This window comes from Pseudophryne corroboree, chromosome 9 (genome assembly GCF_028390025.1).
Source record: "Pseudophryne corroboree isolate aPseCor3 chromosome 9, aPseCor3.hap2, whole genome shotgun sequence".
NCBI lineage: Eukaryota > Metazoa > Chordata > Amphibia > Anura > Myobatrachidae > Pseudophryne > Pseudophryne corroboree.
Window position 1 is genome coordinate 453,677,468 of NC_086452.1, and position 14,453 is coordinate 453,691,920.

The following is a 14,453-nucleotide window of genomic DNA, read 5'->3' on the forward strand; positions in this document are numbered from 1 at the left end:
TGAGGGTGCACTTCTGCAAATTGTCTGTGAAAGATTTAACTTCTCCACAATTACGGAGACTCTGGCTGATTCTCCGGTTGCGCCTCGCAGACGGCAAAGAGCAGATTGCAGATTATATGGGCAGGCGGATTTGTCGTTTGTTTTACAAGCCGGGTTTTGAAAGTAAATTTAGAAAGCTATTAAACATATCGAACTATGAAACAAGTGCAGAAAATGTAAGACACTTAATTGCATCAGTCTTTATTGGAAATCCTATTGATGTTATAGAGTCGGAGCTGGTTTAATGGTATATGCCGTACTCAACAGAGACGTATGTCATGTAGCAGAGTCATTTTCTATATAGGACAATGTAGCTTTTAAATGCTGCGTGTTTGTAGGAGGGGAGGGGAGGAGGAGGGGGGGCTCCGTTACAACTAAAGGATTTACTTGTCCCATCAATATTTTATATTAACTCCAACTAAAAGCCCATTTCCTCTATTTGTAGTAAGTTTATTGGCTTCTACTGGAACGTACTGGCAAACCGTCTCGCACTTGTCCATACAGCAGTGTGCGATCTGCCGGAAGGGGGCTGGAGCTATTTGGCGGCCTGAGCATTACACTCCTCCCATGTGTGTGACATCACTCCTATGTACGGTGTTGTGTACTAGGGAACGAGGGTACAGCACGTACCTATAGGGATGGTCTCTGGGGTGTGGTACAGTATAGTCGCTACCCAGAAATGATGTTCACATTTATCCAGGATTATAACAAAGCATAACAAGGTTTTCTGGAGCAATTGCTGCAAATCTCTAAAGATGTTCCGGACTCGTGATTGCTGAAAGCTGGATGATCGGGTTCCTCTCACAGGAACTAGAATAAGGAAAGGGCTAGGCAGTGCCGTCACTAAGGAGGTGCGGGCCACACCTGGGTGTCACCGGAATGCTGGCTCCTCAGTGAAAGGAGCCGGGCGATGCACTGTAGCATTACATGCAGCACTCGGGCCCTGTCACAGTGTTGGAGCCGGCAATGCAGACAAGACAGTCTACGGGGGCAACCTTGCATCTCCTGAACCCCCGGGGTGATGCAAATGAGGGTCGGGCCGCAAGGCTACACCCCTTCCTGTGAGGCCACACCCATTTTAATGGTGAGTGCATGGGGTTAGGCCAAACTGCAATCAGAGCTTTCATAGGCCCCACCTGTAAGCAGTAAGAGAGCAGTAAGGGTAAATCATACTTGCTGCAGTCGTGACAAACAGCCATTCTTGGCGTGCCAGGACCAGTCTTTTTCGGTCAAATGTGCATCTTAGTCACAATCGGATGCGACAAAACAGCTTGACAAGACTCCACTGATTAATCTGATGCAAGACACTTGTATATTAGTCTGCGACTGAGTCTGTATAGAAAGTGCTACTGTGCCAGAACTGCGGCTTTTTTCCATTGTGCTTTGTATAGATTCAGACTCAGTCACACACAGATATACAAGTGCTGCTTATCAAGTCAGTGGAGTCTTATGAAGCGGTTTTGTCACATCCGATAACAACTAAGATGCGCATTCGCTGGAAAATAAGCGAAAAAGACGCTACACCGATTGGCACAGCTCACTCACGCCACATGGCGTATTGTGGCTAGATGTATGAGGGCGCATCTGTATGACTAGACCAAGTACTAGCCAATCAGAACTCAACAATCTTCCCCAGACCTGACCAACCGGTAACCAATCAGCACCTTGGAACACTTACTGGCCTGGACCAAGTTGCAGCCAATCAGCAGGTTGGAATCACGGGACAGGATCAAGCTGCACCCAATCAGCAAACTAGAAACACAGGACTAGACCAACCTACACTGGAATGCCCACAGGCCTAGACCAAGCACACTGGACTGTTTCCAGGACCTAACTCGCTGGCATTAGGTGCAATGTCTTACACTAGGTTTAGTAAGGGCACACAAGCAATCTTGGCTGCGGAAGGTTCTATTTTTCTCTTTTCCAGAACATCCATTAAAACTTCCAGTATGGAATTTTGAATAAAGGTATACCCCTAGGCTTTATTTATGATTATTATAGGCTGGACGCAGTCACATTGTCCAAAAACCGTCAGATTATCTGCCATGGACTTTTTAACGACTGGTTTGCGGCCTGTGCTGGGACTTGTAGTTCTAGTGCCAGAGTATGCGTAACTCTGACACAGACACTTGGTACTACGTAAATATTGTATAAAAGAATAAAGGAATTCCTACCGCCTCCCACAATAATGACATTTTACACGGTCGGAAATTCACCATTTCATCATACATAATCGTCAGGATGTAACGGCGTCTGAGACATCTTAGACGCCATTACATCCCGCCGACCCAATACCTGAATCGTAGCTGTATTTATGGCAATTTGTCGTTGTGAGACAGAATAATCCAGGTTTTATGTAGCCACATTGCCGGAAACGCACACAGGAGAACATCGCACAAGGCCTCAATGGAATCCCGCACTTAACGGAGTCTACCCCTAATAACAAAATGTCGTGTAATAATCTATAATTATTCCCAGATTTCACTGACTGCGATTAGATAAACACAAATACATTTCCAATAGTTCCGGACAACTGCGTATAAGGTTTGTGCAAAGCAAGTAGACAACACTTCTAAAGCGGGTGCAGAGCTGGAACCCTCAACCACCAGGTCTTTACTAAGGCTTTCAATGATGACGTAAAACAAGTGTCAGCTGGGATCTGTTGCTACGGTTTACAGCGTAGTCCGCGCCAGCGTCCTGCAGGATTTGGGCGTCCAGCGCCCAAATTTCACACATGCAACCCTTTGTATTCATTGTGACCAAAGCATTTGGTCTTCCTGTAAGAAAGCAGCGCGACGCGTAGCCGCAGATACCAAGCACGCGTCCCTACCTCCATCTCCTTCAGGACAGGGTGGTCCTCGATGCCAGGGAACAGGACTCGCATGGCGTAAGTGCGGTAGTCCAAGAACGGGATCCCGGCCCCGTCGAGGTCGTTGGTCAGCTCATGGATGTCAGTCTGCAGCTCAGCGAAGGCTACAAGAGAAGAGCGGACACATACGTTAATATGGGTTTAGTATGATTTACCTACAAAGTCCCGACGCCAAAATATCGACAACAATTGACCGACGGTCAAAATCCGACAGGGTCAAAATACCGACAGGGTCAAAATGCAGACATTTAAAATATCGACAAGGTCAAAATACCAACATTTAAAATGATGACGGTCAAAAAGTCAATACGAGTTTCATTGTTTTTTGGTGTGTATGTCGACATTGACACCATATAAGTGCACCGAATCCTCACGCATATGGGCACGGTGCCTCGCTGTGTTCGGAACACTATTGTATTCCCCCTGCAGGTCCACTGGGATGGTAAAGTATGCACAAGTCGGTTTCAATGAAAAAATCATGAAAACTCGTATCGACTTTTTGACCTGTCGACATTTTAAATGTCGGTATTTTGACCTTGTCTGTATTTTAAATGTCGGTATTCTGACCGTCGGTCAATGGTTGTCGGTATTTTGACCGTCAGGATTTTGATTGTAGGTAAATTGACCGCATCCCGTTAATACACTGTCTGGCTGTGGCGTACTCCAACGTGAGAGGAGCTGAACGGCTGCAATAGGACAAGGGCGCCAAGTGTCGCAGCGCCTCCTGCTCTTGCGCCCCGCACCCCTTTTTAAATAAAGATTAATGAAAACATAATATATAACGGTTTAACACCTCCCGGCTCGTCCGATTAAGCCAAGATTTAAATCTGCTGGATTTCATTACCTCCAAATATACATTTTGCCTGATCCTTGGATAATCCAAGACGCTGATAGGAGATAAGAGGGAGCAGGATACCTCTCTGGTTGTAATAACTTAATCCTGGGAATAAGCCGCTGGCTGTAGCACGGTGGGGGGATGAGGCTTCCTCCTGATCGAGCACTTTGCACAGTATCAGGTTGTGCAGATCAGGCGTTTGATGGGCACATACACTGTGCTGCAATTTGTGCTACCGTGTATCTTATATAGTTACTATGCAACACAGAAGGACAGCACGCAGTTAATGCAGAGTATATTCGGGATAACGCAGCCTGTCAATTCACTACGAACCAGCGACATCACTGCGGTGGAAACGTGATGTCGTTGGCTACCAGTGAAAGGTAAAGGCCGATCGCCGGTGCAGTCTACAGAATGATGGCAGGTACGCAATAGTGGCTTAGTATGAGACGGATGGTTAATAAAACGGCAGGACTGTATTGCAGCTCAGTAACTGTATATATTATATGACTAAGTATGTGTGCTCACAACCTGTCATTTGTAATGGCCATGTTGGTTCCACGTATGGTAAGCGTGATTGCGTATTTGGTAGATCGTCTATTTAAACGTCTCCCAATAACACTGGCCATTCCTGGCTCTGTTTTTATTATGGAACCAATTCACTTGTCTCTCTTCCAAGCACGGAAAACACATTACAGATAGTAACACGCCACTATAATCTGCATAACAAAGCCAGCCTGTCTCCTTCATACCGGATCCTGGGCACAATGTTTACCGAGAACAACGCGGATTGTACGCCGCAAACCACCAGCAATCTCCGTTACAGGGAGGGTCGTCACCGCTAGCCATCTAGGCAAGTGCAGGTAAAATGGTGATTGCATCAGGTTCATGAGACGCAGATCTCTGAAAGGAATTCAATTACAGTTATGGGGCTGCGGCGAGAGAGGAACTTTCCAAGCTGTCAGATGCTTAGACTAGTGGTGGGAGGGGGAGGGGCAGCAGGCAAGCGCATAGCTCTTATCTGTACACGGAGGCACAGAATGGGTGAGGATACTACGCCGCTTAATTAAAGGCCTTTTCTTTTACCTGGCAGCCGTAAAGTATTACAGCCGATCTCTCCCTTGTCACACCATCTATTGCTTTCTGTACAGTACTGGTGTGTGATATATATATACACACACACTGTAGGTAGATAGATATATACATATACACACACATCCGCGCCGTGATCTCCCTGCATCTCCTGTGCAGTGCCAGCTTTGCTCCAGGCCCGCAGCAGTTGGCAGGGTTGTGACCCAACATTCTGGTTAGACAAATAATGGCCAATTAGGCTCTCGCTGCAAGAGCTTCACAGGCTCCGTGTGCCCGGTTCTGCACACATTTCCTCCACATAATGAGACACCCTGGGTTTCTCAGCCCCTACCGTCTTCTTCCTCGGCTGCTGTTCCCTTTCATATGGTCCACCTCAGAGGATAGCAAGATATAAATGGAAGGAAGCGATGATTTAACGCTCCCTATTAGTATTGTGTATCCTTTGCAGATTCCCAGAGGAAAGGTCTTTGATGCCAGATGTACCAAATACAGAAACAAAGTTACATCCTAAAGGAGCTACATGAATCCTGCAACTTCATTACCTGATATACAAGTATGGGATGAGAAGGGGACATCAGACATCCGGGAGCTAGAACGTGGTGTATATCTGGCTTCACAGTGAGGTCATTGATAATCTACAGTGCACCACCGAACTGCCAACGCTCTACAACAAGAGGAGGCATGTGGAGGAGATGGAACATCTGCCCTAGAGAGGGACAGCAAGCGGTGGCTTGGAACACCAACCCAATAGATAGGCAGCCTCGGGACATTTTCAGGCTTTTTGAAGGACACGTGGCTTTGTAAACATGGGAGATATATACGATACGTTTCCGTTTGCCTATAAACACAAGGTTATATTTGTCAATTTACCTTCTTTGCATTCCAAGGCCACTCGAGACTCCAGATTGTCCATCTGCAGCTGTAGACGCTTCAGGGTGCGGTCTGCGTCTCTCGACTTGCGCTTGTAGGCGATGAGGACGATGATAATGATGAGCAACAGCAGTCCACCTCCTCCCCCAATACCGATAATTGCCGGTAGGGTCAAGAGACTGTCGGAATAGATCTGCAGAGTGCCAGGCGAAAACTCGAAACCTCCGGCTTTGATCTGAAAGAGCAACAAGATGTTCGTTAGAGGCGATTGAAGGATAAACAAGGATATAAAAGTCGCTAAGGGATTGCACAGGAAAAAAACTGCACGTACTGTTACTTTGTGTTGTCCAGTAAGGTTTGGCGACTCGCAGAGGAGCTGCGTCTCGGACACTGTGAGCGCACACGGAGTATCCCCAATCAGCACTGTATAGTTAAGGCGGAAATTCCCAGGAACGGCTGGCAGAAGGTTCCGGCCCTGAGGAGAGAAGAGAATCAGAGCACAGACATAAGCCAGGCACTTAGGATAACTTCCTGACTGAGCTGGTCTTAGCCCGTAATCCGGAGGAAGACCCTCGCTAACCTTGATGATAAGAGGAGAGCTCGGCTTCAGTTCTAAGTTTCCTGACGGACTCAGTGGCTCGAACACGGGATCTGGGTAGTAGATGAAGTTGGTCGTGTTCACGATGAGCAGGGCTTGGACGTTGTCCATGATAAAACCGATCTCGTCCGGCCGGTCTCCATTCTCCGGGGGAGTCCTCAGAGGATTTTCGATGGAAGGGGCTAAGCACACCATGGTTGTGTCATTGTACACCGTGCAGTTCTAGAACGGGAGAGATGGGGGTAGGTGGTCAGGAATGAGCCAGAGGAGAAGGTAGAGCACTCACAGACTGGATGTGTGAGATAATCCGCTCTGTACCACCACAGAATATAACGTAGACTTACAAGTATCTGAAATACTCACATTCTCACGCTCAGTGTCTCCGTATTTGGCACGTATTTTCGGTTCCCTAATAGTCGCCAGGTTTATCCCAGTGACAATAAGAGGGGTTCCACCACTGCAAAAGAGAGAGTATTGTCCCATCTAGCATTGGCAACATCAGATATATAAAGAACACAATCCCATTAAACTAAATAAACAAGTTAAATGCTTTGTGTAGAACCTGCAATAAATAAGCGGATCTCAACTACAGACGGAGCCACGCTCATCTTGGCTTCTCTGCTGCACCTAGGCACACCAAGGTTTATTAGCATAAACCTTTCATCTATTGTTCTCAGCTGCAATACAATACAGAGAGAACAATACAGCAGGGGATTAAGTCCGACTGCCCTGGCTCAATTAATCTTATTAAAGGAAAAGCTAAAGAGGGCTCCATCTCTACATCATCAGTTTTGCTGGACTGCGGTGCCAATGGAGCGTCTGCATCTAAATCGGACTACTGACTCTCAACCACCCACATAAACCGCTAAACTGTTTCCCATTTGCCTAGCGTCTTATACCCCAGCAGCCAGCCACCCGTCCATCTATTACCTGGCAATGCTCCACTCCGGCTCTATCTTCTGCACGGTAGGATCCTCCGTATAATTATACTTCACCTCCGGGTTGCGGAGCATTGCGCGATTGATGTGAATCAGAATCTCAGCGCTAGTTGGGCTCTGGCCCTGCGGGGTCTTGCAGCGGATCTCCTTGGCCGTCCTCCTAGAAAGGGAAAGAAAACAAAGCATATAATGAAAATCCAAAGTACTCATTGGCCTGTGTACCGCTCCTCATCGTCATACTGTATGTGCTTTTCCTGAAAATAATACATTAACGCATTGTGCTGACACGATAACATTCTGCAGGGTTTTGAAGCTTAGACCTAAGGACTACAAGCATGTACCAGACCTTCGTCCAGGACTTTAGAGAGGTCCAATTTACCTGGCAGCCCATTGAGTCACCGCTTTACCCACAGGCCTTTTAGAACATGATACAGGTCGGAGATGAGAAGGAATTTCCACCTACAGACAGATGGCCTCACTCTTGTCAGGGCCTGTCCCAAAGTTCCGCTCAGCAAAGGGCTGCTATGTAAATGGCATTTCCAGAAGTCTGCTCTCCGCAACTAGATCACCTGGCACACGTACGGTTAAACATGCATTACATTCAAGGGGCCTAATTCAGACCTGATCACTCGCTAGGGGTTTTCCGCACTGCTGCGAACAGATAGTCGTCACCTATGGGGGAGTGTATTTTAGCTGTGCAAGTGTGCGATCACATGTGCAGCCAAGCGGCACAAAAAATATTTGTGCAGTTTCTGAGTAGCTTAGAACTTACTCAGCCACTGCGATCACTTCAGCCTGTCCAGGGCCGGAACTGACGTCAGACACCTTCCCTGTGAACGCTTGGACACGCCTGCGTTTTCCCAACCACTCCCAGAAAACGGTCAGTTGCCACCCACAAACGCCTTCTTCCTGTCAATCACCTTGCGTTCGGCTGTGCGAATGGATTCTTCGTAAAACCCATCGCACAGCAATGATCCGCTTTGTAACCATGCGATGCGCCTGCGCATTGCGGTGCATACGCATGCGCAGTTCTGACCTGATCGCAGCGAAAAAACCTAGCGTGCGATCAGGTCTGAATTACCCCCAGAGTCGGCTATGGAATAACACACAGTATTAGACTTATAGTGAGAAGTTCATAACTAATATAAATGCACCAAAATGAATGATCTGTGAATTAAAGTTGCGATCGAGGTAGAGTCATTTTTCCGGAAGCGGATCAGTAAAGACACCTGTGCAAGCATGGTAGAGACACATGGCATACGGTGGAGGGGCAGGACCGGCCATATATGCTGGAGCCCCTGGGCTGTTGCGATCGGTGGGTTCCGCCAGCAGTGGCTGCGTCAGATGGTGTCTTCCCGGCAGCTGGGACTTGCTGGGTGAAGTAGCAGCAGAATGAAGAGCCTGTGCTAAGCTAACACTCCGTATCACACGCTCACCCTGCAAACAGCAGCTATTAGCGCTGATAACCGCCAATTACCGCAGGAAAATATTTAAAGACCTGCTCTATTATCATTCGTAATCTAGAAATTATGCACTCGAAATCCTATGGATGGAAGACGCCAGAGGAAGAATGTCTGAGAGCGAGGGATGCGCACACACACACACACACACACACACACACTCTCTAACGCACATTTACCAGGCACAATCAGAGACATTTATAAAGCCGGCGACTGGTTCTCTGTCTATAAAGCTGCACATTTCTTAGGGTCTTGGAAAGAAATATGTAATTTTCTTATAAATCTATGGAGTATGTGTAAGACTCCCTATAAATACACACTGGAAAGAAAAACAGTCTGCAACATCTACGTTGGGCTTTCAATACTCATTACGGCTACAGCGCACCTTGTCTGCCAGCCAGGAGGTGGCGGCGTCTGTGCCCATACCAGCTGATCATTTGTGGCCTTATTCAGCCTGTAACTCAATAGCAATTTGCATGTCTGCGACCTGATCACAGTGACTCACATCTGCAAGACTCCAGCTGCGACTCCCTCCCCCTTGTTGTACCTGGCTGGATTGTGACTGGCAGCACGGCTTCACAGACAAAAATCGCTGCACGCCACAGAGATATATTGAAGTTATTGGTCGGAGTGTGCCGCTAACAAGTACCCAAGTGGCTTGGAGCATCTGAACGACAAAACGAGAGTCCCTTGCAGTGCAAAATGACTCTTTAAATATTGCTGAGGTGAACAATTTGCATTTAAGACTTTTCAGGCAGCCATGTTAGTGTGAACCTTCCCCCTTGCGTAACACTTGTTACCTGTCCACTACCACTGGCCACTATTGCAGCACAGCGGAGAGAGAGAGGAAACTGGCTGCTACTTGCGCTTCTTGCCCCCTCCCCGGATCCGCGACTGCACTTATTGTGACTGCAGGCCCCCTGCCTGCAGTTCTGCACCCATTCCATCCCCCTTTTCAGCCACCAAGTTGCGCATACATAATGCGAACGCAGCAATTTGGGAATGGGGGAAAAAAAAAATCTCAACTGCACTCAAGACTGACTGAATAAATCCCTTTCTGTACAGACAATACCATTATAATATATATAATGCGCGTTTCAGCTTTTGATTACTGTCGCTCACTGCTAAGGTCACAAAATAAAATCCAATGTAAGTCACAAAATAGGAAACAAAACATGTAAATGCGTATATCCATATGGCGCAGCTAAAACAACAAAAAAAAAATGGAAGAATCCATGGCTCTGTATTATTTCTGGCTGGCTTCTTAGCGAGCGCTGTTTTTATAAATGTCCTTTAATGTGCTGATTTTGGAACATTTTACTGATGCATTTCAATCACTTTTACGGCACAAAATGTCCTTCCACAGACACTGCAGTTACATCTCAAGGCTTCACTCAGCCCATTGCTTATTATGAATCTCATTTCCCAGTACATGACTGAAATGTTTGAGAAGATGGAAATCCTCTAATGAACTGGTTACCAGTCTATCAGCCCCAGTGTGGCTTGTTGTCTTCATCTAGCACAAGTACAGCCCTTATTCACATACATTCGATGTTATATATAGACCTAAAACAGTAATAGTGTGTAACGGTCACCTAACCTCAGTGGAGGCGGCCATTTTGTGCCCCAGTGACGTCAACTGACAGGATGCATTCTAATGTGCATTAGGATGTCACCCCCAAAATGGCTGCCTCGCCAGTATGCAGGTAACAGGTGCCTTTTAATGCATCTTCTCCATAGGAATACTTGCACTCAGGGGCAGTTTAAGACCGGAGGGAGCCCATTTGCTGTTCCCGCTCTCACCGGTAGATACTGGCACTATGCTGGAGTCTACTGCTCATGCACAGGTCTCCGGAAACATGGCGCCCATTGCCATGTTCCCAGTGATTTCCATAGTGCCGGACTCTGGAGAGGTGAAGTATGATGTATGGACCCAGGAGCCCTTGTGCACCCGTTATCGATACACCTATGCACGCACTGCTGGTTAGCCGACCATCTCCATGAGTGCTGGGTACAACCCCAAGAGTGTCAAACTGGGGGGGGGGGGGGGGGGTGTCCCAAGGTCATTCCCCTTCCAAGTGACCACGCCCATCTCCTCCTGCGCGCAAAAGTGCCCTATTTCCCACCAGATGGCACCCTGTCGGCTTGGTCACCCAGCTTGGAAGGAACAGTACTTACTGGTGCGCACAGAGGAGAAGCTTCTCCACACCATTAGATCCTTTCCACAAGTATTCCTCGCTCCATGTAATTATATAAACCTTTACATTATATATCTAACAGTAGCACAGCTGCAGCTCTTATCTATAATGATCTATGATATAGCCGGGAATACGGATTGCCCTGTCTGATGCCAATCTTGGCCACGCAGCATTACCAGAACCATCTTGTGAGACCCACCATGAGAAGCTGCAGGGACGTCCTCCGATGTCTATTGACACGTCGCTGCCAGCATTCAGGTTGCTTCCCTCTATGTTAATCCAGGTGCCACCAGACAAGGGGCCACGGGCCGGGGTCACACGGTAAAAATGTGGGCTCTGCAAGTCAGACAAAAGAACCTGCGGTTAGTGAGGAAGCTCCAGTGCAATTTATACGCAACGTTCCCGATACCGCGGGGGATCCTGCTCCTCCGGTTACAGGGTATCAGTGGAGGAGGCCATAGTGTGGGATGAGCCCTTATTCCTCAGAATGCAGGCTATCCACATAGGATAGTGACATCGTCGAGGCACGATGCACAAAGTGCCTCAGGAGGGTCTCTAGCGAACGGATAGGTTGAATATTGGAGCACAACGTTTTGTCAACACCAAATCTGTGTGCTGTAGGCGTGGCCTGATTAGGAGTGTGGCTAGATTCCCCACAGAGCGTATGGGAAAGAGGACAACCTAGAGTAGGTGGGGCCACTTACCACAAACGTGAAGGACTTTGGAGCAGTGGTCATGTATTCCTTAGAGCAGTCCCTCACACACACCTCAACGGTGGCATCACGAGGCTGCTTCGCCTCCCCAATCTCACACACGATCCTACAGGGAGATAGGAGGTCTGATCAGGAACATCACTTGCACCAGTTTGTCGCTGCTACTGGTATTCAGAGGAAATACGACCCGCTCGCGGCAGAACGGGATCAGTGACATTATTTGTTTCTTGCCATTTCAGTCATAGAGACAGGTTAGATACAAATTTCTTATGATACCGGCCACTTGAGCCATGGAAATGTTAGATACACCCCCTATCTTAGCTACCACCCCTGGAACAGGATAGGTTAGATACACCCCTATGTTAGCTGTCACCTCCGCCATAGTATAGGTTAGATACACCCCTATCTTAGCTACCACCTCTGGCATAGAACAGGTTAGAAACACTATGTCAGCTGTCACCTCTAGCATAGAATAGGTTAGATACACCCTCTATATTAGCTACCACCTCTGGCACAGAATAGGTTATATACACATCCTATATTAGCTGTCACCTCTGGCATAGAATAGGTTAGATACACACCCATGGTAGCTTCCACCTATGGCATAGAATAAGTTAGATGCACCCCCTATGTTAGCTTCCACCTCTGCCATAGAATAGGTTAGATACACCTTCATGTTAGCGGCTACCTCTAGCGTAGATATACCCCCCATCTTAGCTGTCACCTCTGCTACAGAATAGGTTAGATACACACCTATGTTAGCTGCCACCTCTGGCATAGAATAGGTTAGAAACACTACTATATCAGCTGTCACCTCTAGCATAGAATAGGTTAGATACACCCTCTATGTTAGCTACCACCTCTGGCATAGGTTATATACACATCTTATATTAGATACCACCTCTGGCATAGAATAGGATAGATACACTCCTATGTTAGCTATCACCTCTGCCACAGAATAGGTTAGATACACCCCTGTTAGCTGTCACCTCTGCTATAGAATAGGTTAGATACACCCTATGTTAGCTGTCACCTCTGCCACAGAATAGGTTAAATACACCCTCACGTTAGCTGCCCCCTCTAGCGTATATACACCCCCCATCTTAGCTGTCACCTCTGCTATAGAATAGGATAGATACACTCCTATGTTAGCTATCACCTCTGCCACAGAATAGGTTAGATACACCCCTATGTTAGCTATCAGCCACAGAATAGGTTAGATACACCCCTATGTTAGCTATCACCTCTGCCATAGAATAGGATAGATACACCCCTATGTTAGCTGTCACCTCTGCCACAGAATAGGTTAGATACACCCCTATGTTAGCTATCACCTCTGCCACAGAATAGGTTAGATACACACCTATGTTAGCTATCACCTCTGGCCCAGAATAGGTTAGATACACCCCTATGTTAGCTATCACCTCTGACATAGAATAGGTTAGATACACCCCTATGTTAGCTATCACCTCTGCCACAGAATAGGTTAGATACACCCCTATGTTAGCTATCACCTCTGGCATAGAATAGGTTAGATACACCCCTATGTTAGCTGTCACCTCTGCCACAGAATAGGTTAGATACACCCCTATGTTAGCTATCACCTCTGGCATAGAATAGGTTAGATACACCCCTATGTTAGCTGTCACCTCTGCCACAGAATAGGTTAGATACACACCTATGTTAGCTATCACCTCTGGCCCAGAATAGGTTAGATACACCCCTATGTTAGCTATCACCTCTGACATAGAATAGGTTAGATACACCCCTATGTTAGCTATCACCTCTGCCACAGAATAGGTTAGATACACACCTATGTTAGCTATCACCTCTGGCATAGAATAGGATAGATACACTCCTATGTTAGCTATCACCTCTGCCACAGAACAGGTTAGATACACCCCTATGTTAGCTGTCACCTCTGCCATAGAATAGGTTAGATACACACCTATGTTAGCTATCACCTCTGGCCCAGAATAGGTTAGATACACCCCTATGTTAGCTATCACCTCTGACATAGAATAGGTTAGATACACCCCTATGTTAGCTATCACCTCTGGCCCAGAATAGGTTAGATACACACCTATGTTAGCTATCACCTCTGCCACAGAATAGGTTAGATACACCCCTATGTTAGCTATCACCTCTGGCATAGAATAGGTTAGATACACCCCTATGTTAGCTATCACCTCTGGCATAGAATAGGTTAGATACACACCTATGTTAGCTATCACCTCTGCCATAGAATAGGTTAGATACACCCCTATGTTAGCCGTCACCTCTGGCACAGAATAGGTTAGATACACCCCTATGTTAGCTGTCACCTCTGACATAGAATAGGTTAGATACACCCCTATGTTAGCTGTCACCTCTGGCATAGAATAGGTTAGATACACCCCTATGTTAGCTGTCACCTCTGCCATAGAATAGGTTAGATACATCCCTATGTTAGCTATCACCTCTGCCACAGAATAGGTTAGATACACCCCTATGTTAGCTATCACCTCTGGCATAGAATAGGTTAGATACACCCCTATGTTAGCTATCACCTCTGGCATAGAATAGGTTAGATACACCCCTATGTTAGCTATCACCTCTGCCATAGAATAGGTTAGATACACCCCTATGTTAGCTGTCACCTCTGCCATAGAATAGGTTAGATACACCCCTATGTTAGCTATCACCTCTGCCACAGAATAGGTTAGATACACCCCTATGTTAGCTATCACCTCTGGCATAGAATAGGTTAGATACACCCCTATGTTAGCTGTCATCTCTGCCATAGAATAGGTTAGATACACTTCTATGTTAGCTGTCATCTCTGCCATAGAATAGGTTAGA

General features: G+C 46.9%; 1 protein-coding gene across 5 annotated transcripts in view; it reads right to left on the reverse strand.

Moving 5' to 3' along the window:
• The window catches only part of PLXNA1 (plexin A1), a 293,840-nt gene that overhangs the window by 41,158 nt on the left and 238,229 nt on the right, over nt 1-14,453 (reverse strand). For all 5 annotated transcript variants that reach the window (XM_063941209.1, XM_063941212.1, XM_063941211.1 and 2 more), the window contains exons 14-21: nt 11,604-11,718; nt 11,099-11,235; nt 7,234-7,401; nt 6,667-6,760; nt 6,286-6,525; nt 6,037-6,180; nt 5,706-5,940; nt 2,870-3,012 (exon numbers count right to left, since the gene is read on the reverse strand). In XM_063941209.1, the coding sequence (XP_063797279.1) occupies nt 2,870-3,012; nt 5,706-5,940; nt 6,037-6,180; nt 6,286-6,525; nt 6,667-6,760; nt 7,234-7,401; nt 11,099-11,235; nt 11,604-11,718 (1,276 nt within the window). The remainder of the gene's footprint in view (nt 1-2,869; nt 3,013-5,705; nt 5,941-6,036; nt 6,181-6,285; nt 6,526-6,666; nt 6,761-7,233; nt 7,402-11,098; nt 11,236-11,603; nt 11,719-14,453) is intronic.